The 24,791-nt window shown below is 46.8% G+C and overlaps 1 protein-coding gene across 1 annotated transcript in view; it reads right to left on the bottom strand.

Annotated features, from left to right (window-relative positions):
- LOC109884518 (NIMA-related kinase 7) overlaps window positions 1-24,791 on the bottom strand; it is a gene marked incomplete in the record, with an annotated part of 165,777 nt that overhangs the window by 96,077 nt on the left and 44,909 nt on the right. The window contains 1 exon segment of the mRNA XM_031785534.1: window positions 7,650-7,790. Within this exon segment, the coding sequence (XP_031641394.1) occupies window positions 7,650-7,790 (141 nt within the window).

Genomic DNA, 24,791 nt, shown 5'->3' with positions numbered 1-24,791 from the left:
AGAGAGGGAGAGAGAGTAGGAGAGAGAGTAGGAAAGAGCAAAAACATATACATGATCAAACACAGATTTTAGAATCAACTATTAAAGACTACCAGAACCCACTGGATTCTCCAATTACATTGAAAGAGTTACAGGACAAAATAAAAACCCTCCAACCCAAAAAGGCCTGTGGTGTTGATGGTATCCTCAATGAAATGATCAAATATACAGACAACAAATTCCAATTGGCTATACTAAAACTCTTTAACATCATACTTAGCTCTGGCATCTTCCCCAATATCTGGAACCAAGGACTGATCACCCCAATCCACAAAAGTGGAGACAAATTTGACCCCAATAACTACCGTGGAATATGTGTCAACAGTAACCTTGGGAAAATCCTCTGCATTATTATTAACAGCAGACTCGTACATTTCCTCAATGAAAACAATGTACTGAATTGGCTTTTTACCAAATTACCGTACAACAGACCATGTATTCACCCTGCACACCCTAATTGACAACCAAACAAACCAAAACAAAGGCAAAGTCTTCTCATGCTTTGTTGATTTCAAAAAGCCTTCGACTCAATCTGGCATGAGGGTCTGCTATACAAACTGATGGAAAGTGGTGTTGGGGGTAAAACATACGACATTATAAAATCCATGTACACAAACAACAAGTGTGCGGTTAAAATTGGCAAAAAACACACACATTTCTTCACACAGGGTCGTGGGGTTAGACAGGGATGCAGCTTAAGCCCCACCCTCTTCAACATATATATCAACGAATTGGCGAGGGCACTAGAAAAGTCTGCAGCACCCGGCCTCCCCCTGCTAGAATCCGAAGTCAAATGTCTGCTGTTTGCTGATGATCTGGTGCTTCTGTCACCAACCAAGGAGGGCCTACAGCAGCACCTAGATCTTATGCACAGATTCTGTCAGACCTGGGCCCTGACAGTAAATCTCAGTAAGACCAAAATAATGGTGTTCCAAAAAAGGTCCAGTCACCAGGACCACAAATACAAATTCCATCTAGACACTGTTGCCCTAGAGCACACAAAAAACTATACATACCTTGGCCTAAACATCAGCACCACAGGTAACTTCCACAAAGCTGTGAACGATCTGAGAGACAAGGCAAGAAGGGCATTCTATGCCATCAAAAGAAACATAAATTTCAACATACCAATTAGGATCTGGCTAAAAATACTTGAATCAGTCATAGAGCCCATTGCCCTTTATGGTTGTGAGGTCTGGGGTCCGCTCACCAACCAAGACTTCACAAAATGGGACAAACACCAAATTGAGACTCTGCACGCAGAATTCTGCAAAAATATCCTCCGTGTACAACGTAGAACACCAAATAATGCATGCAGAGCAGAATTAGGCCGATACCCACTAATTATCAAAATCCAGAAAAGAGCTGTTAAATTCTACAACCACCTAAAAGGAAGCGATTCACAAACCTTCCATAACAAAGCCATCACCTACAGAGAGATGAACCTGGAGAAGAGTCCCCTAAGCAAGCTGGTCCTGGGGCTCTGTTCACAAACACAAACACACACTACAGAGCCCCAGGACAGCAGCACAATTAGACCCAACCAAATCATGAGAAAACAAAAAGATAACTACTTAACACATTGGAAAGAATTAACAAAAAAACAGAGCAAACTAGAATGCTATTTGGCCCTACACAGAGAGTACACAGCGGCAGAATACCTGACCACTGTGACTGACCCAAAATTAAGGAAAGCCTTGACTATGTACAGACTCAGTGAGCATAGCCTTGCTATTGAGAAAGGCCGCCGTAGGCAGACTTGGCTCTCAAGAGAAGACAGGCTATGTGCTCACTGCCCACAAAATGAGGTGGAAACTGAGCTGCACTTCCTAACCTCCTGCCCAATGTATGACCATATTAGAGAGACATATTTCCCTCAGATTACACAGATCCACAAAGAATTCGAAAACAAATCCAATTTTGAAAAACTCCCATATCTACTGGGTGAAATTCCACAGTGTGCCATCACAGCAGCAAGATTTGTGACCTGTTGCCACGAGAAAAGGGCAACCAGTGAAGAACAAACACCATTGTAAATACAACCCATATTTATGCTTATTTATTTTATCTTGTGTCCTTTAGCCATTTGTACATTGTTAGAACACTGTATATATATATAATATGACATTTGTAATGTCTTTACTGTTATGAAACTTCTGTATGTGTAATGTTTACTGTTAATTTTTGTTGTTTTTCACTTTATATATTCACTTTGTATGTTGTCTACCTCACTTGCTTTGGCAATGTTAACACATGTTTCCCATGCCAATAAAGCCCTTGAATTGAATTGAATTGAGAAAGAGAGAGAGAAATAGAGAGAGTAAGAGAGAGAGTAAGAGAGAGAGTAAGAGAGAGAGTAAGAGAGAGAGAGAGAGAGAGTAAGAGAGAGAGTAAGAGAGAGAGAGAGAGAGAGTAAGAGAGAGTAAGAGAGAGAGAGTAGGAGAGAGAGTAAGAGAGAGAGTAAGAGAGAGAGAGAGCGAGAGAGTAAGAGAGAGTAAGAGAGAGAGAGAGAGAGAGTAAGAGAGAGTAAGAGAGAGAGAGAGAGAGAAAGAGAGAGTAAGAGAGAGAGAGAGAGAGAGACCACCCCCCAGGTCAACCATGCCCACACCCTAATTAGGCCCCCGCAGATCAGACCTATGCCCCTCCTGCCCACCCCATGCCCCCCACTCCCACTAAGAGGGCCTCATCATGAAAGTCACATATACCAGGCCATGAGCAGGCAAACATGCCCAGCCCCCACTCTTACACTAGCCCAAGCCAATGGCAGGTACCAGACACTTGGGGTTGATCTCTTTTCTCTAGTGTCATAGGCTAACATGGGGTTGAACCTCTCTCTTCTCTAGTGTCACAGGCTAACATGGGGTTGAACCTCTCTCTTCCCTAGTGTCATTGGCTAACTTGGGGTTGAACCTCTCTCCTCTCTAGTGTCATTGGCTAACTTGGGGTTGAACCTCTCTCTTCTCTAGTGTCATTGGCTAACTTGGGGTTGAACCTCTCTCTTCTCTAGTGTCATTGGCTAACATGGGGTTGAACCTCTCTCTTCTCTAGTGTCATTGGCTAACATGGGGTTGATCCTCTCTCTTCTCTAGTGTCATTGGCTAACATGGGGTTGAACCTCTCTCTTCTCTAGTGTCATTGGCTAACATGGGGTTGAACCTCTCTCTTCTCTAGTGTCATTGGCTAACATGGGGTTGAACCTCTCTCTTCTCTAGTGTCACAGGCTAACATGGGGTTGAACCTCTCTCTTCTCTAGTGTCACAGGCTAACATGGGGTTGAACCTCTCTCTTCTCTAGTGTCACAGGCTAACATGGGGTTGAACCTCTCTCTTCTCTAGTGTCACAGGCTAACATGGGGTTGAACCTCTCTCTTCTCTAGTGTCAAATGCAAACATGGGGTTGACTTGAACCTCTCTCTCTCCCTCTGACGCCTGCCTCCAGTCTTCGCCGTGTGTGTGTGTGTGTGTGTGTGTGTGTGTGTGTGTGTGTGTGTGTGTGTGTGTTGAGGGCTGTGTTGAGGGCTGTGTGATGGCTGTGTGAAGGCTGTGTGAGGGCTGTGTGAGGGCTGTGTGAGGGCTGTGGTGATACCAGTATTGGAGTATTTTGAAATGAAAAGGAAGCAGCCTAAACTCTTTGGTCCTGTATAAACCTGCTGTATGTAACATATTGTGTGCTATAGCTTGGAAAATAAATGAATATGACTCTGGATGACAACATGATGATGTTTGATTCCAACATTAAGGACGTTTTCCTGAAGAAGTTAAATCAGTTTTGTGTTTTGTTTCCTTGCCATGATAGTAAACGGGTATTGCAATACTGGTATCGCCCGGCACTAGTGGGTGGTGGGTGGGAGAGCCAGTCGGCCTGCTGAGCTAGAGACACCTGCCTGAGCACCTGTTGTGAACTACCCCTGATACTACTACCTGCTGTCCTCACGCACCCCCCCCCCACACAACACACACACCCCCCCACACAACACACACACCACACACACCCCCACACAACACACACCCCCCCCCACACAACACACACCCCCACACAACACACACCCCCACACAACACACACCCCCCCACACAACACACACACCCCCACACAACACACACACCCCCACACACCACACACACCCCCACCCCACACACACACCCCCACACAACACACACACCCCCACACACCACACACACCCCCACACCACACCCCCACAACACACACACACCCCCCCACCCCACACCCCCACACAACACACACACCCCCACACACCACACACACCCCCACACAACACCCCCACAACACACACACACCCCCCCACACACACAACACACACACACACCCCCACACCACACACACCCCCACATCACACACACCCCCCCACACCACACACACACACACACACACACACACACACACACACACACCCACACACACACACACACACACACACACACACACACACGAGAGAGATAAGTGAGTAAAAAAATCCTTGGATGTAAATAAATCATTCTCCCTCTCTGTGTTTACAGCGTCATCATAAAGTCCACAAGACATAATATCCTCAAATGTCCTTCAAATATAACAACGTGTGACTTCATCAGTGGTTGGTGAGACAACGACGTGATAGTGTGGAATGGGAAGGTTAGATGTGGGGAGAATCACAAACTATGTTGTCAGTAGACTGAACTCAATGACCCTCCGATCTGGAGAATCACAAACTAGGTTCTCAGTAGACTGAACTCAATGATCCTCCGATCTGGAGAATCACAAACTATGTTGTCAGTAGACTGAACTCAATGACCCTCCGATCTGGAGAATCACAAACTAGGTTCTCAGTAGACTGAACTCAATGACCCTCCGATCTGGAGAATCACAAACTAGGTTCTCAGTAGACTGAACTCAATGACCCTCCGATCTGGAGAATCACAAACTAGGTTGTCAGTAGACTGAACTCAATGACCCTCCGATCTGGAGAATCACATACTAGGTTGTCAGTAGACTGAACTCAATGATCCTCCGATCTGGAGAATCACAAACTATGTTGTCAGTAGACTGAACTCAATGACCCTCCGATCTGGAGAATCACAAACTATGTTGTCAGTAGACTGAACTCAATGATCCTCCGATCTGGAGAATCACAAACTAGGTTCTCAGTAGACTGAACTCAATGACCCTCCGATCTGGAGAATCACAAACTACTAATTCACACACTTATCAAGCGACCATCCCTGTTCATCCCTACTGCCTCTGATCTCACTAAACACATGCTTCGTTTTTGAATTATGTTTTTGAGTTGGAGCGTGCCCCTGGCTATAGGTAAATAAATAAAAACTAGAAAAATGTGGTCTGCTTTGCTTAAAATAAGGAATTAGAAATGATTTAACACTGTACTTTTAGTTTCGATATTTAAGTATATTTAAAACCCAAAACTTTTACTCAAGTAGTACTGGGTGACTTTCACTTTTCTATTAAGGTATCTTTACTTGTCCTCAAGTATGACAATTGGGTACTTTTTCCAAAACTGGTTGTCAGTAGACTGAACTCAATGACCCTCCGATCTAGTGGTGTTCCCGAGACGAGGCAGCAAAGTGTGGTGGCTTGACTCACTGGCTAAAGAAAGAGCTCGATCTGTCTGACTGCCAGAGAACACACACATGACGTGAAACAGCATATGAATCAGCATATGGTGGAATTAACATAGAAACGTGTGTTGAACAGTTGCCATGACGGTGGAAATTATGAGTGTGGCAGGCACCACCATGTTAGTTTCTGAGACAACTTTCTGCAGTCTATAGAGAGAGAGGGTATCTGGAAGGAAGACTGGAACACAACACACAGTCACCTCCAGAACCCAAAAACATGTACGTTTGGTGTACGTATGGTGTGCATTTGGTAGTGCTGAGCGACTAGTGCTTTTCTTGGTTGGTTCGGTTTCGGTTCGATTATTTAAAAAATGATCACTGTTTTTGATCATTTAAAAAAACAACATTAAATGCATTATGAAATAACGACATTAAAAACATTGTTGAGCTTTTGAAAGGAAATTCCAAAGCCAAAAATAGTGAACATTCATTTGCCAAAACATTGAAAAAATTATATTGTCTCTTTCAGGACCACACTGGGTAGAAATGACTATGAAACAATATACTATTTTAGTTGTTTATATTACTTTTGATTTGATGACTTTTATTTTTCATTCCTGAAAGTCCTCATCACGTTCCTGCTCAGGCACTAGCAGCCAGACAACGCTCTCTCTGTCCTCCCCATACTGGACTGTGTTAAGTCCTCCAATTTAGGAAGGGGGATACCTAGTCAGTTGTACAACTGAACGCATTCAACTGAAATATATCTTCCACATGTAACCCAAACCCTCTGAATCAGAGAGAGGGGGGGGGGGGCTGCCATAATCAACATCCACGTCTTCGGCACAGTGGGTTAACTGCATTGCTCGGGGGCAGCTCGGAGATTCGATCCAAAAACCTTTCGGTTACTGGCCCAACGCTCTAGGAGCTAGGAGCTGTCAGACAAAATCCTTCTACTAGTTTGTCTAAGAAGATAAGGCTTTATCTCTCGTCGTTATATTGTGTACATTCCTCTCTCATGCGGTCCATGTGGTCTGTGTGTATCTAACCTAACGTAACAGGAGTAAAAGTTGATCTATCTCTGCCTGAGCTGATTTCAGTTAATTACCACGTTTCAGCACTGTACAACTCCCTTCAGCGTCCCACAGTTTTAGAGTTCATTTCTCTCATGAATGTTTAGATTTCTCTCTTGAGTTTTTACCAAAAAGTTATATTTTGGTTTCCTCTGACCATCTGACATTCTTCCAATCTTCTTCTGGATCATCCAAATGCTCTCTAGCAAACTTCAGACGGGCCTGGACATGTACTGGCTTTAGCAGGGGGACACGTCTGGCACTGCAGGATTTGAGTCCCTGGCGGCGTAGTGTGTTACTGATGGTAGGCTTTGTTACTTTGGTCCCAGCTCTCTGCAGGTCATTCACTAGGTCCCCCCGTGTGGTTCTGGGATTTTTGCTCACCGTTCTTGTGATCATTTTGACCCCACGGAGTGAGATCTTGCGTGGAGCCCCAGATCGAGGGAGATTATCAGTGGTCTTGTATGTCTTCCATTTCCTAATAATTGCTCCCACAGTTGATTCCTTCAAACCAAGCTGCTTACCTATTGCAGATTCAGTCTTCCCAGCCTGGTGCAGGTCTACAATTTTGTTTCTGGTGTCCTTTGACAGCTCTTTGGTCTTGGCCATAGTGGAGTTTGGAGTGTGACTGTTTGAGGTTGTGGACAGGTGTCTTTTATACTGATAACAAGTTCAAACAGGTGCCATTAATACAGGTAACGAGTGGAGGACAGAGGAGCCTCTTAAAGAAGAAGTTACAGGTCTGTGAGACCTATTTGCAAATTATGGTGGAAAATAAGTATTTGGTCACCTACAAACAAGCAAGATTTCTGTCTCTCACAGACCTGAGACTATGTCTGTCATAGTTGAAGTGTACCTATGATGGAAATTACAGGCCTCTCTCATCTTTTTAAGTGGGAGAACTTGCACAATAGGCGGCTGACTAAATACTTTTTTGCCCCACTGTATGTATGTGCGTGTATAACTCACCTGAACCTTCTTAAGGGCCATGGAGGTGTTGTCCATCAGGTACCTGGCCCGGTACACCTCACTGAACTGGCCCCGCCCAATCTTCTTCTCAATCAGGAAGTTAGCCAGAGAGTTGTGGCCCATGTCCGGCTGGAGCGGCTTCTGAAAGCCAACACAGTCACAAGTGCCACAATTATGTTCTCCCTTGCAGTAATCTCATAAACCCAGAACAAAAATTGTGTATAATTGCGTCAAACACTTGATTCGTTTCTGGGGAGAGATGTATGAGACAAGATACTAACCAGACTAGTGAAGTCTCCACCCCCCTAAACGGAAACTGTTATGTCCCTTCCCCTTCCAGAATTCAACGATGCAAAACACCAGCAAACCCATGATTTATCCAAATGATCAGTGACGAAAAAATCTGCATATGGGATCAAAGTTCCTCGTTAAGACTAGAGGTCGAACGATTGTGATTTTTCAATGCCGATACTGACACCGATTATTGGAGGACCAAAAAAAGCTGATAATCGGCAAATTTGAAAAAATGTATGTATATATATATATATATATATATATATATGAAAATTACAACAATACTCAATGAAAAATGAACACATTCATTTTAACTTAATAGAATCTATTTATTTAGTCTCAAATAAATAATGAAATATGCTCTATTTGGTTTAAATAATGCAAAAACAAAGTGTTTGAGAAGAAAGTAAAAGTGCAATATGTGCCATGTAAAAAAGCTAAGGTTTAAGTTCCTTGCTCAGAACATGAGAACAGCTGAAAGCTCCTAGTTCAATATTCCCAGTTAAGAAGTTTTAGGCTGTAGTTATTATAGGAATCATGACGAGTCAACTATCTCTCTCTATACCATTTGTATTTCATATACCTTTGACTATTGGATGTTCTTATAGACACTTTAGTATTGCCAGCCTAATCTCGGGAGTTGATAGGCTTGAAGTCATTAACAGCGCTGTGAGGCAAGCATTGCTAAGAGCTGCTGGAAAACGCAGTAAATTTTGAATGAATGCTTACGAGCCTGCTGGTGCCTACCACCGCTCAGTCAGACTGCTCTATCAAATCATAGACTTAATTATAATATAATAAACACAGAAATATGAGCCTTTGGTCATTAATATGGTCAAATCCAGAAACTATCATTTCGAAAACATAACATTTCACGTTAGTGAAATACGGAACCGTTCCGTATTTTATCTAACGGGCGGCCACCATAAGTCTAAATACTGCTGTTACATTGCACAATCTTCAATGTTATGTCATAATTATGTAAAATTCTGGCAAATTAGTTCAGAACGAGCCAGGCGGCCCAAACTGTTGCATATACCCTGACTCTGCGTGCAATGAACGCAAGAGAAGTGACACAATTTCCCTAGTTAATATTGCCTGCTAACATGAATTTATTTTAACTAAATATGCAGGGTTAAAAAAATATACTTCTGTATTGATTTTAAGAAAGGCATTGATGTTTATGTTTAGGTACATTTGGACTGTGGAATGTTGTCCCACTCCTCTTCAATGGCTGTGTCGAAGTTGCTGGATATTGGCGTAAATTGGAACACGCTGTTGTACAGGTCAATTCAGAGCATCCCAAACATGCTCAATGATTGACATGTCTGGTGAGTATGCAGGCCATGGAAGAACTGGGACATTTTCAGCTTCCAGGAATTGTGTACAGATGCTTGTGACATGGGGCTGTGCTTGATCATGCTGAAACATGAGGTGATGGCGGTGGATTAATGGCATGACAATGGGCCTCAGGTTCTTGTCCCGGTATCCTGCCCATGCCATATCCCCCCCCCACCATGTGGAACTCTGTTCACAATGATGACATCAGCAAACTGCTCGCCCACACAATGCCATACGTCTGCCCGGTACAGTAGAAACCGGGATTCATCTGTGAAGAGCACACTTGTCCAGCATGCCTGTGTCAATCGAAGGTGAGCATTTGCCCACTGAAGTCGGTTACAACTTCAGTGGGCCAAGGCACATCAGGGTTAGCTGTAGTCTGCCAAGGCACATCACGGTCAGTGGTAGTCTGCCGAGGCACATCAGGGTTAGCTGTAGTCTGCCGAGGCACATCACGGTCAGAGGTAGTCTGCCGAGGCACAACAGGGTTAGCGGTAGTCTGCCAAGGCACATCACGGTCAGAGGTAGTCTGCCGAGGCACAACAGGGTTAGCTGTAGTCTGCCGAGGCACATCACGGTCAGCGGTAGTCTGCCGAGGCACAACAGGGTTAGCTGTATACTGCCAAGGCACAACAGGGTTAGCTGTAGTCTGCCAAGGCACAACAGGGTTAGCTGTAGTCTGCCAAGGCACAACAGGGTTAGCTGTAGTCTGCCAAGGCACATCACGGTCAGCGGTAGTCTGACGCTGCTGCAGCTGAAGTGACATATGTTTGACCAGTCAGCTAGCGACAAAACTCCAACAACGCTCTCCTCTCCTCTTCCACAGGATGCATGTTGCGCCCTGACACTCGGCTCGGTAGCGAGCATCTAAATTTAAAAAACTAAGAAAACAGGCTGGAATGAGCCGTGGGGCAGGGATGAGTGAAAACACACAGAGAACAGTGTGACCTTTGCAGCCATTTTATAAACGTGTCTGTTGGTGTGGTGGAGGGAGAGAGGAGGCGACAGATATCACATTGCCACATGTCACCAGTGCCTGGCCCCGACCACGGCCGGGGGATGCCCTTGCAGGCAAGCAGAGAGGACTCTGGGAAAGAGGAGGGTGAGAGCACGGTGTCATCAAGACGGAGGGGAGGGGCAGCATTAGATGTGTTCACTTCGGATCCGTTTCACCGTTAAACAAAGTCAGTATGAACAGAACACAGACCTGGGGCAATGACACACACACAAACAGAGACACACACACAGAGACACACTTACTTATACTCACACACAGAGCCCAGTGTTACTATCTCTGGAGAACTTTACCCATCTTTCTACAATAACAGGCATCTTTTATTTAGGCCTACACACTACAGCAAGGAGGGGTCCATTATTTAGGCCTACACACTACAGTAAGGAGGGGTCCATTATTTAGGCCTACACACTACAGCAAGGAGGGGTCCATTATTTAGGCCTACACACTACAGCAAGGAGGGGTCCATTATTTAGGCCTACACACTACTGCAAGGAGGGGTCCATTATTTAGGCCTACACACTGCAGCAAGGAGGGGTCCATTATTTAGGCCTACACACTACAGCAAGGAGGGGTCCATTATTTAGGCCTACACACTACTGCAAGGAGGGGTCCATTATTTAGGCCTACACACTGCAGCAAGGAGGGGTCCATTATTTAGGCCTACACACTGCAGCAAGTTGGGGTCCATTTCAGACAATTCAGGACATTCATAATTGAAATTATGAATCAAGGCACTAGTAAATTCAAGGCACTTTGTCTTCAATGAGGAATGACTGCTCGGACAAGAAGGTGTATCCCTACACAGTAACTAACCCTATAGCTAGGATCTATAGCAGCAGGACTGAGGTGATGGGGGAGGACGGGAAGGTGTATCCCTACACAGTAACTAACCCTATAGCTAGGATCTATAGCAGCAGGACTGAGGTGATGGGGGAGGACGGGAAGGTGTATCCCTACACAGTAACTAACCTTATAGCTAGGATCTATAGCAGCAGGACTGAGGTGATGAGGGAGGACGGGAAGGTGTATCCCTACACAGTAACTAACCCTATAGCTAGGATCTATAGCAGCAGGACTGAGGTGATGAGGGAGGACGGGAAGGTGTATCCCTACACAGTAACTAACCCTATAGCTAGGATCTATAGCAGCAGGACTGAGGTGATGGGGGAGGACGGGAAGGTGTATCCCTACACAGTAACTAACCCTATAGCTAGGATCTATAGCAGCAGGACTGAGGTGATGAGGGAGGACGGGAAGGTGTATCCCTACACAGTAACTAACCCTATAGCTAGGATCTATAGCAGCAGGACTGAGGTGATGAGGGAGGACGGGAAGGTGTATCCCTACACAGTAACTAACCCTATAGCTAGGATCTATAGCAGCAGGACTGAGGTGATGAGGGAGGACAGGAATGTGTATCCCTACACAGTAACTAACCCTATAGCTAGGATCTATAGCAGCAGGACTGAGGTGATGGGGAAGACGGGAAGGTGTATCCCTACACAGTAACTAACCCTATAGCTAGGATCTATAGCAGCAGGACTGAGGTGATGAGGGAGGACGGGAAGGTGTATCCCTACACAGCAACTAACCCTATAGCTAGGATCTATAGCAGCAGGACTGAGGTGATGGGGAGGACGGGAAGGTGTATCCCTACACAGTAACTAACCCTATAGCTAGGATCTATAGCAGCAGGACTGAGGTGATGAGGGAGGACGGGAAGGTGTATCCCTACACAGTAACTAACCCTATAGCTAGGATCTATAGCAGCAGGACTGAGGTGATGAGGGAGGACAGGAATGTGTATCCCTACACAGTAACTAACCCTATAGCTAGGATCTATAGCAGCAGGACTGAGGTGATGAGGGAGGACGGGAAGGTGTATCCCTACACAGTAACTAACCCTATAGCTAGGATCTATAGCAGCAGGACTGAGGTGATGAGGGAGGACGGGAAGGTGTATCCCTACACAGTAACTAACCCTATAGCTAGGATCTATAGCAGCAGGACTGAGGTGATGAGGGAGGACGGGAAGGTGTATCCCTACACAGTAACTAACCCTATAGCTAGGAGCTATAGCAGCAGGACTGAGGTGATGAGGGAGGACGGGAAGGTGTATCCCTACACAGTAACTAACCCTATAGCTAGGATCTATAGCAGCAGGACTGAGGTGATGAGGGAGGACAGGAATGTGTATCCCTACACAGTAACTAACCCTATAGCTAGGATCTATAGCAGCAGGACTGAGGTGATGAGGGAGGACGGGAAGGTGTATCCCTACACAGTAACTAACCCTATAGCTAGGATCTATAGCAGCAGGACTGAGGTGATGAGGGAGGACGGGAAGGTGTATCCCTACACAGTAACTAACCCTATAGCTAGGATCTATAGCAGCAGGACTGAGGTGATGAGGGAGGACGGGAAGGTGTATCCCTACACAGTAACTAACCCTATAGCTAGGATCTATAGCAGCAGGACTGAGGTGATGAGGGAGGACGGGAAGGTGTATCCCTACACAGTAACTAACCCTATAGCTAGGATCTATAGCAGCAGGACTGAGGTGATGAGGGAGGACAGGAATGTGTATCCCTACACAGTAACTAACCCTATAGCTAGGATCTATAGCAGCAGGACTGAGGTGATGAGGGAGGACGGGAAGGTGTATCCCTACACAGTAACTAACCCTATAGCTAGGATCTATAGCAGCAGGACTGAGGTGATGAGGGAGGACGGGAATGTGTATCCCTACACAGTAACTAACCCTATAGCTAGGATCTATAGCAGCAGGACTGAGGTGATGGGGAGGACGGGAAGGTGTATCCCTACACAGTAACTAACCCTATAGCTAGGATCTATAGCAGCAGGACTGAGGTGATGAGGGAGGACGGGAAGGTGTATCCCTACACAGCAACTAACCCTATAGCTAGGATCTATAGCAGCAGGACTGAGGTGATGGGGAGGACGGGAAGGTGTATCCCTACACAGTAACTAACCCTATAGCTAGGATCTATAGCAGCAGGACTGAGGTGATGAGGGAGGACGGGAAGGTGTATCCCTACACAGTAACTAACCCTATAGCTAGGATCTATAGCAGCAGGACTGAGGTGATGAGGGAGGACGGGAAGGTGTATCCCTACACAGTAACTAACCCTATAGCTAGGATCTATAGCAGCAGGACTGAGGTGATGAGGGAGGACGGGAAGGTGTATCCCTACACAGTAACTAACCCTATAGCTAGGATCTATAGCAGCAGGACTGAGGTGATGGGGAGGACGGGAAGGTGTATCCCTACACAGTAACTAACCCTATAGCTAGGATCTATAGCAGCAGGACTGAGGTGATGGGGAGGACGGGAAGGTGTATCCCTACACAGTAACTAACCCTATAGCTAGGATCTATAGCAGCAGGACTGAGGTGATGGGGAGGACGGGAAGGTGTATCCCTACACAGTAACTAACCCTATAGCTAGGATCTATAGCAGCAGGACTGAGGTGATGGGGAGGACGGGAAGGTGTATCCCTACACAGTAACTAACCCTATAGCTAGGATCTATAGCAGCAGGACTGAGGTGATGGGGAGGACGGGAAGGTGTATCACTACACAGTAACTAACCCTATAGCTAGGATCTATAGCAGCAGGACTGAGGTGATGAGGGAGGACGGGAAGGTGTATCCCTACACAGTAACTAACCCTATAGCTAGGATCTATAGCAGCAGGACTGAGGTGATGGGGAGGACGGGAAGGTGTATCCCTACACAGTAACTAACCCTATAGCTAGGATCTATAGCAGCAGGACTGAGGTGATGAGGGAGGACGGGAAGGTGTATCCCTACACAGTAACTAACCCTATAGCTAGGATCTATAGCAGCAGGACTGAGGTGATGAGGGAGGACGGGAAGGTGTATCCCTACACAGTAACTAACCCTATAGCTAGGATCTATAGCAGCAGGACTGAGGTGATGAGGGAGGACGGGAAGGTGTATCCCTACACAGTAACTAACCCTATAGCTAGGATCTATAGCAGCAGGACTGAGGTGATGGGGGAGGACGGGAAGGTGTATCCCTACACAGTAACTAACCCTATAGCTAGGATCTATAGCAGCAGGACTGAGGTGATGGGGAGGACGGGAAGGTGTATCCCTACACAGTAACTAACCCTATAGCTAGGATCTATAGCAGCAGGACTGAGGTGATGGGGGAGGACGGGAAGGTGTATCCCTACACAGTAACTAACCCTATAGCTAGGATCTATAGCAGCAGGACTGAGGTGATGGGGAGGACAGGAAGGTGTATCCCTACACAGTAACTAACCCTATAGCTAGGATCTATAGCAGCAGGACTGAGGTGATGGGGAGGACAGGAATGCAGATCAAGGGGCAGCCAATTTAAGCAATTCATTCTTAAAAAAAAAAAAACTTGACAGCCTGGAGAAGAGGCTTGAGAAAACAAGATGCCCCTTCCAATTAACAGGCACTAAGCCAGCACAAGGCACCAAGCCAGCAACAGTCACCAAGCCAGCGCCAAGCACCAAGCCAGCACAAGGCACCAAGCCAGCACAAGGTACCAAGCCAGTAACAGGCACCAAGCCAGCTCCAGCCGCCAGGCCAGCTCCAGCCACCAAGCCAGCGCCAGCCACCAAGCCAGCTCCAGCCGCCAGGCCAGCTCCAGCCACCAAGCCAGCGCCAGCCACCAAGCCAGCGCCAGCGCCAGCCACCAAGCCAGCTCCAGCCGCCAGGCCAGCGTCTGCTCGCCATCACAGCTAAAAGACATTTTAAACTACCGGCGTAATAGAGGTGTGTGAAGAGCAGACGGAGAGAACCAGGTTAGGGCTGGTAGGGGATACTGCTGGTTGATTGCAGCTGCCAAACGTGAGATGAAAGTGAAGTGGATAATATTTGACCTGCACATACAAGAGACTAGTTAGTGGCTGTTGCTTCAATTCAGCTGAATTTATAAACAAAACAGAATTTATAAACATTTTATAACAGCAGGTTATTTAGATGGGTAAGAGCCGGAAAATGTGGTAGTATGATATGAAACAGTACCACGGTATTCCAAAACGTTGGTATCATGACGTTTTGGTACCATGATATTACCACGGTACCAGTGTACCGTGCAACACAACTTGTCTTTATATCTGAAAAGGTATTTAGCGGTATCAAACCTCAAACTATTATTTCAGCCTCATGACCTAGTAAATCCCTTTCAGTGAAGTTCTGCCTGTGGCTTAGTATGAAACGTAACGTAACGTTGGGGCGGCACACACTACGCTCTACTCTAGGTGGTTGCTAGGCAACGCCCGGTTACCATTCCCCCGGCAGTTCTAAACCTTGCAAGGCATGTCACTTGGACCCATCTCTTCATACAGTCCACCACTAAGCATGCACTGTTTCCTTAACCACAGCTGGATCCAATAATAATAACAGTGGGAATCAGAAACCCTGTAGCAATCAATCAACGTGACTTTAACTGAATCTTCATCTGTAAAGTTGGTTCATTCTCTGTCTGGGAAGATAAGAGGTGGTGGTATCACTCATCTATCACTGATTAGAAACCTTTAGCATGCTATAATGTAGCAGAACATCTATTTGATAATTTTTTGCTTGATCGCATACAAGCAAATCCGAAAATGCAGAGTTTGTGAAATATGAACACGAGACTGAAAATAGGATTGCTATTGTTTTCTATGGGTATCATGGTAAAGATCAGACCCTAACAAAGTGGAGTGAGGGTAGGAAAGAGATGAAACATGGATCTAAAAATCATGTTCTTGGGCTCTGTTTCAAAATATCACTTTTTTTATATGCCAGCTGTCCCACACGGTCCCTTGACAAAAGTTGTTTAGGACAAATATTTGTGTTTTATTCTGTTAAATTCCATAATATACTTACTATAAAATACACACAGTGTACGAAACAGTAAGAACACATTCCTAATATTGAGTTGCACACTCTTTTCCCCACAGAACAGCCTCAATTCATCAGGTCATGGACTCTACAAGGTGTTGAAAGCGTTCCACAGGGATGCTGGCTCATGTTGACTCCAATGCTTCCCACAGTTCTATCAAGTTGGCTGGATGTCCTTTGGCTGGTGGACCATTCTTGATACACACGGGAAACTGTTGAGCGTGGAAAACACAGCCGCGTTGCAGTTCTTGACACAAACCAGTGTACCTGGCACCTACTACCATAACCCCGTTCAAAGGCACTTTAATATTTTGTCTTGCTCATTCACCCTCTGAATGGCGCACATACACAATCCATGTCTCAATTGTCTCAAGTCTTAAAAATCCTTATTTAACCTGTCTCCTCCCCTTCAGATACACTGATTGTAGTGGATTTAACAAGTGACATCAATAAGGGATCATAGCTTTCACCTGGATTCACCTGGTCACGTCTTGGAAAAATCATGTTCTTAATGTTTTGTACACTCAGTGTGTGTTGACTGATTGTGATTGTGTCTTGTCTCTTTAATGAACAAAATAAATTGATTGATTTGATTGGCGCAGCCATGACTTTACAGAACCGGAACGTAGACCTAAACAAACTAAATTGCACGTACCTCCCCGCCAAATAAAAAGGAGATTCATTTTCAAACAGTACATTTATATTTTCCAACGGGGCTATACGTTTGGCTGAGGTTTTTTTCCCACCTGAGTAGCCTGTTTCACTGCTAAAAATACATTTCAACCATCAAGTGTTCAGCGAATTAACAACACAATGTCAAATACAGGTCGCCTAGTAAAATAATTAACATCCAATCACATTGACCGTTACTCCTCCAATCACATTAACCGTTACTCATCCAATCACATTAATCGTTACTCATCCAATCACATTAACCGTTACTCATCCAATCACATTAACCGTTACTCCTCCAATCACATTAACCGTTACTCATCCAATCACATCAACCGTTACTCATCCAATCACATTAACCGTTACTCCTCCAATCACATTAACCGCTATTCATCCAATCACATTAACCGTTACTCTCTCGCAGGAAACCTTCACTCCTGCGCCGACATTTAGAAACAAAACATGGCCATTTGAAAAATAAGCCAGAGGTGTTTTTTTGAGCGAGACTAAAGATGACTTTTCAGTAGTAAAAAAGCAACAGATATCATTAATAAGAAGGGGCTAGAAGAGTCTTATATGGTGAGCTACCGAGTGGCTAGGACAGGCAAGCCCCACACTATAGTGGAGGACTTCATTCTTCCTGCTGCCGTGGATATGGCTGGGACAATGCTGGGGGAAAAGGCAAAAAACTATACAGACAATGTCTTCCTCAAACAACACTTTCACGACGCATCAGTGACATGGCAGGAGATGTTTTGAAACAATTACTGCTTCGCATACAAGACAGTAAATTATATGGGTTACAGCTGGATGAGTCAACAGACGTGGTGGGCCTGGCACAGCTCCTGGTATATGTCTGTTACAGCTGGATGAGTAAACAGACGTGGAGGTCCTGGCACAGCTCCTGGTATATGTCTGTTACAGCTGGATGAGTCAACAGGCCTGGCACAGCTCCTGGTATATGTCTGTTACAGCTGGATGAGTCAACAGGCCTGGCACAGCTCCTGGTATATGTCTGTTACAGCTGGATGAGTCAACAGACGTCGAGGTCCTGGCACAGCTCCTGGTATATGTCTGTTACAGCTGGATGAGTCAACAGGCCTGGCACAGCTCCTGGTATATGTCTGTTACAGCTGGATGAGTCAACAGGCCTGGCACAGCTCCTGGTATATGTCTGTTACAGCTGGATGAGTCAACAGACGTGGTGGGCCTGGCACAGCTCTTGGTATATGTCTGTTACAGCTGGATGAGTCAACAGGTCCTGGCACAGCTCCTGGTATATGTCTGTTACAGCTGGATGAGTCAACAGGCCTGGCACAGCTCCTGGTATATGTCTGTTACAGCTGGATGAGTCAACAGGTCCTGGCACAGCTCCTGGTATATGTCTGTTACAGCTGGATGAGTCAACAGGCCTGGCACAGCTCCTGGTATATGTCTGTTACAGCTGGATGAGTCAACAGGCCTGGCACAGCTCCTGGTATATGTCTGTTACAGCTGGATGAGTCAACAGGTCCTGGCACAGCTCCTGGTATATGTCTGTTACGTTTAAGGGGGTCAATTAAGGAAGGCATCCTCTTCTACAAACCGCTGGTAACCAGGACAACAGGAGAGGATATTTTTAAAGTACTGGACAGCTTTGTGACATCAAATGGACTTTGGTGGTCAAGATGTGTTGGTATCTGTACTGATGGAGCAAAAGCCATGACAGGGAGACATAGTGGAGTGGTAACGTGAGTGCAAGCAGTTGCTCCCGACGCCACTTGGGTACACTGCAGCATCCACCGAGAGGCTCTTGGGTACACTGCAGCATCCACCGAGAGGCTCTTGGGTACACTGCAGCATCCACCGAGAGGCTCTTGGGTACACTGCAGCATCCACCGAGAGGCTCTTGGGTACACTGCAGCATCCACCGAGAGGCTCTTGGGTACACTGCAGCATCCACCGAGAGGCTCTTGGGTACACTGCAGAATCCACGAGAGGCTCTTGGGTACACTGCAGCATCCACCGAGAGGCTCTTGGGTACACTGCAGAATCCACGAGAGGCTCTTGGGTACACTGCAGCATCCACCGAGAGGCTCTTGGGTACACTGCAGCATCCACCGAGAGGCTCTTGGGTACACTGCAGCATCCACCGAGAGGCTCTTGGGTACACTGCAGCATCCACCGAGAGGCTCTTGGGTACACTGCAGCATCCATCGAGATGCTCTTGGGTACACTGCAGCATCCACCGAGAGGCTCTTGGGTACACTGCAGCATCCACCGAGAGGCTCTTGGGTACACTGCAGCATCCACCGAGAGGCTCTTGGGTACACTGCAGCATCCACCGAGATGCTCTTGGGTACACTGCAGCATCCACCGAGAGGCTCTTGGGTACACTGCAGCATCCACCGAGAGGCTCTTGGGTACACTGCAGCATCCACCGAGAGGCTCTTGGGTACACTGCAGCATCCACCGAGAGGCTCTTGGGTACACTGCAGCATCCACCGAGAGGCTCTTGGGTACACTGCAGCATCCACAGAGATGCTCTTGGGTACACTGCAGCATCCACCGAGAGGCTCTTGGGTACACTGCAGCATCCACCGAGAGGCTCTTGGGTACACTGCAGCATCCACCGAGAGGCTCTTGGGTACACTGCAGCATCCACCGAGAGGCTCTTGGGTACACTGCAGAATCCACCGAGAGGCTCTTGGGTACACTGCAGCATCCACCGAGAGGCTCTTGGGTACACTGCAGCATCCACCGAGAGGCTCTTGGGTACACTGCAGCATCCACCGAGAGGCTCTTGGGTACACTGCAGCATCCACCGAGAGGCTCTTGGGTACACTGCAGCATCCACCGAGAGGCTCTTGGGTACACTGCAGCATCCACCGAGAGGCTCTTGGGTACACTGCAGCATCCACCGAGAGGCTCTTGGGTACACTGCAGCATCCACCGAGAGGCTCTTGGGTACACTGCAGCATCCCCCGAGAGGCTCTTGGGTACACTGCAGAATCCACGAGAGGCTCTTGGGTACACTGCAGCATCCACCGAGAGGCTCTTGGGTACACTGCAGAATCCACGAGAGGCTCTTGGGTACACTGCAGCATCCACCGAGAGGCTCTTGGGTACACTGCAGCATCCACCGAGAGGCTCTTGGGTACACTGCAGCATCCACCGAGAGGCTCTTGGGTACACTGCAGCATCCACCGAGAGGCTCTTGGGTACACTGCAGCATCCACCGAGAGGCTCTTGGGTACACTGCAGCATCCACCGAGAGGCTCTTGGGTACACTGCAGCATCCACCGAGAGGCTCTTGGGTACACTGCAGCATCCACCGAGAGGCTCTTGGGTACACTGCAGAATCCACCGAGAGGCTCTTGGGTACACTGCAGCATCCACCGAGAGGCTCTTGGGTACACTGCAGCATCCACCGAGAGGCTCTTGGGTACACTGCAGCATCCACCGAGAGGCTCTTGGGTACACTGCAGCATCCACCGAGAGGCTCTTGGGTACACTGCAGCATCCACCGAGAGGCTCTTGGGTACACTGCAGCATCCACGAGAGGCTCTTGCTGCCAAAGGAATGTCTGACAGCTTGAAAGACGTTTCGGACACTACAGTGAAAATGGTTAACTGTGTTAAAGTAAGGCCTCTGAACTCTCGTGTATTTTCTGCAATATGCAATGATATGGGCAGCGACCATGTAACGCTTTTACAAAAGATTTTAGCATACCAGCGCACATTATCAAGGGGCAAAGCATTGACATGTTCATTTTAATTGAGAGACGAGGTTAAAGTTCTTTACTGACCATAATTTTCACTTGTCTGACCACTTGCATGATGACGAGTTTCTCACACGACTGGGTGATGTTTTTTCTCGCCTGAATGATCTGAATCTAGGATTACAGGGACTCTCCGCAACTATATTCAATGTGAAAGACAAAATTGAGGCTATGATTATGAAGTTGGAGCTCTTTTCTGTCTGCATTAAGGACAACAGGTCTTTCCATCATTGTATGAAATGTGTGCAAATGAACTCAATCTTACGGACAATGTCAAATGTGAAATAGTGAGGCACATTTACGTAGGTACTTTCCCGAAACAAACGACACAAACAACTGGATTCGTTATCCCTTTCATGCCCTGCCTCCAGTCCACTTACCGATATCTGAACAAGAGAGCCTCATCGAAATTGCAACAGCGGTTCTGTGAAAATTGTATTTAATCAGAAGTCACTGCCAGATTTCTGGATAGGGCTGCACTCGGAGTATCTTGCCTTGGCAAATCGCGCTGTTAAGACACTGATGGTCTTTGCAACCACGTACCTATGTGAGAGTAGATTCTCTCTAACCCTGATAGACTTATAGATGACCTGGAGCCAGTGGGTCTGCCGACTAATATGTAGCGAGGGCCAGCCAACTAGAGCAGGTGGGTGGTATATGGGGCTTTGATGACAAACGGATGGCACTGTGATAGACTACATCCAGTTTGCTGAGTAGAGTATTGGAGGCAATTTTGTAAATGACATCGCCAAAGTCGAGGATCGGTAGGATAGTCAGTTTTACGAGGGTGTGTTTGGCGACGTGAGTGAAGTGGGCTTTGTTTGCGAAATAGGAAGCCGATTCTAGATTTAATTTTAGATTGGAGATGTTTAATATGAGTCTGGAAGGAGAGTTTACAGTCTAGCCAGAAACCTAGGTATTTGTAGTTGTCCACATATTCTAAGTCAGAACCATTCAGAGTAGTGATGCTATTCGGGCGGGTGGGTGCGGGCAGCGAATGGTTGAAAAGCATGCATTTGGTTTTACTAGCGTTTAAGAGCAGTTGGAGGACACGGAAGGAATGTTGTATGGCATTGAAGCTCGTTTGGGGGTTTGTTAACACAGTGTCCAAAGAAGGGCCAGATGTATACAGAATGGTGTCGTCTGTGTAGAGGTGGATCAGGGGATCAGCCGCATCAAGAGCTCCATTGATGATATATACAGAGAAAAGAGTCGGCCCGAGAATTGAACCCGGTGGTGCCCCCATTGAGACTGCCAGAGGTCCGGACAACAGGCCCTCCGATTTGACACACTGAACTCTGCCTGAGAAGTAGATGGTGAACCAAGCGAGGCAGTCATTTGAGAAACAAAAGCTGTTGAGTCTGCCGATAAGAATACGGTGATTGACAGAGTCGAAAGCCTTGGCCAGGTCGATGAAGATGGCTGCACAGTACTGTCTTTTATTGATGGCAGTTATGATATCGTTTAGTACCTTGAGCGTGGCTCAGTGCACCCGTGACCAGCTCGAAAACCGGATTGCAGAGCGGAGAAGGTACGGTGGGATTCTAAATGGTCAGTGATCTGTTTATTAACTTGGCTTTCGAAAACCTTTGAAAGGCAGGGCAGGATGGGGGATGACCGCGGCAGCTTTCCAATCTTTTGGGATCTCGGACAATACGAAAGAGATGTTGAACAGACTGGTAATAGGGGTTGCAACAATGGCAGCGGATAATTTTAGAAAGAGAGGGTCCAGATTGTCTAGCTCAGCTAATTTGTACGGGTCCAGGTTTTGCAGCTCTTTCAGAACACCTGCTATCTTGATTTGGGTGATTAGAAAATGAAATAATTTCCCCAAGATTCTGATAAGACATGAACTAAATGCATAAGTGATGTGTATTTTTCTTCAACTTTCTGAAGAGCCAATGGTGTGGGCATGCTACTGTCTGTCATATGTCTGCCATTTTGTATAGCTGTTAGTGATGATGCTAATGATAACCGTCTTCTGGTAAATGGAAAGGCTTTCCCAAAAACCTTCGCAATTAACTGTTGACTGTAGACTATGGCCAGAGTATCTACACCACAAATGTTTGATTTCTTAGATTTTTCACAGACCTCAAAAGTAGTCTCCTGATGTGGTTTAAGCATTGTTGTGTATTTTCAATTTAGTCAGGTTTTTAATTTTTTTATTTTAAGTTTGATATTGAGAGCGAAAATTCAGAAAAATTAGAAACGGAATTTGGGAGGGAAAAAAACGACCCTGGAATTCAGCAAAAAACACAATAGATTTTATAGGGCCCTAGCGAGGGCAGGGCTGTCACTCGCTGCATGGCAGCTTGACAAATGTTAGTATGAGGCCGTAAAGCGCTGTGACAGCCTCCTGCTGAGAGTTCCGTCTCATTAATGTGTTCTGGCAGGCTGGCCCCCTAATCATACATTTACATATGCAATGACCTATATTTGCATGTCAGATCGCACACTGTCCGGCATGATTAACAACGGGCACCTCCCTGCGTGGAGTCGCCTTGGGTGGTGGGCGAGAGGCTAGGAGAGGGAAGGGGAGGGCAGGCGAGGGGTGAGCCAGAAATGGGGAGGGTTAGGAGAGGGAAGGGGGAGAGCAAAGGGCCGGAGGGGGTCATTTTTTTGTTGGCCGAGGGGCCGGGCTGCCATGCAGGATTATGTCAGGCGGGGGCCCCGGCATTAGACACTTCATTAGAGCTAATCTGTTTAGCAGTGGGCAGTGTATGTAAACTTCACAGGCCATTTGCGGCACCTCGTTGCCCCCTGGCCTGGCCTTCAAAGGGCAGCAAGGCCGTCCTGAATGACAGGCCGTCTCATCGCACTGGCCTGTCACACACACAGCCGCTCCCAGCTGACACACACACACTGGCACACACTCACTGACACATATGTGGGTGAGGCGCAGCACCTCGACCCCTAACAACAGAGGAGAGGAGGAGAGGCACACAGAGGAGAGGAGGAGAGGCAGAGAGGAGAGAAGGAGAGGCACAGAGAGGAGAGAAGGAGAGGCACAGAGAGGAGAGGAGGAGAGGCACAGAGAGGAGAGGAGGAGAGGCACAGAGAGGAGAGAAGTAGAGGCACAGAGAGGAGAGAAGTAGAGGCACAGAGAGAAGAGAAGGAGAGGCACACAGAGGAGAGGAGGAGAGGCACAGAGAGGAGAGAGGGAGAGGCAGAGAGGAGAGGAGGAGAGGCAGAGAGAGGAGAGGAGAGGCACACAGAGGAGAGAAGGAGAGGCACAGAGAGGAGAGAAGGAGAGGCACAGAGAGGAGAGGAGGAGAGGCACAGAGGAGAGAAGGAGAGGCACACAGAGGAGAGAAGGAGAGGCACAGAGAGGAGAGGAGGAGAGGCACAGAGAGGAGAGAAGGAGAGGCACAGAGAGGAGAGAAGGAGAGGCACAGAGAGGAGAGAAGGAGAGGCACAGAGAGGAGAGAAGGAGAGGCACAGAGAGGAGAGAAGGAGAGGCACAGAGAGGAGAAAAGGAGAGGCACAGAGAGGAGAGAAGGAGAGGCACAGAGAGGAGAGAAGGAGAGGCACAGAGAGGAGAGAAGGAGAGGCACAGAGAGGAGAGAAGGAGAGGCACAGAGAGGAGAGAAGGAGAGGCACAGAGAGGAGAGAAGGAGAGGCACAGAGAGGAGAGAAGGAGAGGCACAGAGAGGAGAGAAGGAGAGGCACAGAGAGGAGAGGTGTGTACAGATTGCAGCATATGTTAACATTGCCAAAGCAAGTGAAGTAAAAAAAAAAGAAAGTGAAATAAACAAATCAGATGAACAGTAAACATTACACTCACAAAAGTTCCAAAAGAATAAAGACATTTCAAATGACATTATGTATATATACAGTGTAGTAATGATGTGCAAATAGTTTAAGTACAAAAGGGAAAATAAATCAACATAAATATGGGTTGAATTTACAATGGAGTTTGTTCTTCACTGGTTGTCCTTTTCTTGTGGCAACAGGTCACACATCTTGCTGCTGTGATGCACACTGTGGTATTTCACCCAGTAGATATGGGACTTAATCAAAATTGGGTTTGTTTTTGAATTCTTTGTGGTTGTGTGTAATCTGAGAGAAATACGTGTTTCTAATATGGTCATACATTTGACAGGAGGTTAGGAAGTGCAGCTCAGTTTCCACCTCATTTTGTGGGCAGTGAG

This window comes from Oncorhynchus kisutch, linkage group LG13, assembly GCF_002021735.2.
Source record: "Oncorhynchus kisutch isolate 150728-3 linkage group LG13, Okis_V2, whole genome shotgun sequence".
In the NCBI taxonomy this organism is placed as follows: domain Eukaryota; kingdom Metazoa; phylum Chordata; class Actinopteri; order Salmoniformes; family Salmonidae; genus Oncorhynchus; species Oncorhynchus kisutch.
Note: the sequence above shows the minus strand (reverse complement) of the source record. Positions and strands in the feature narration are given on the sequence as shown.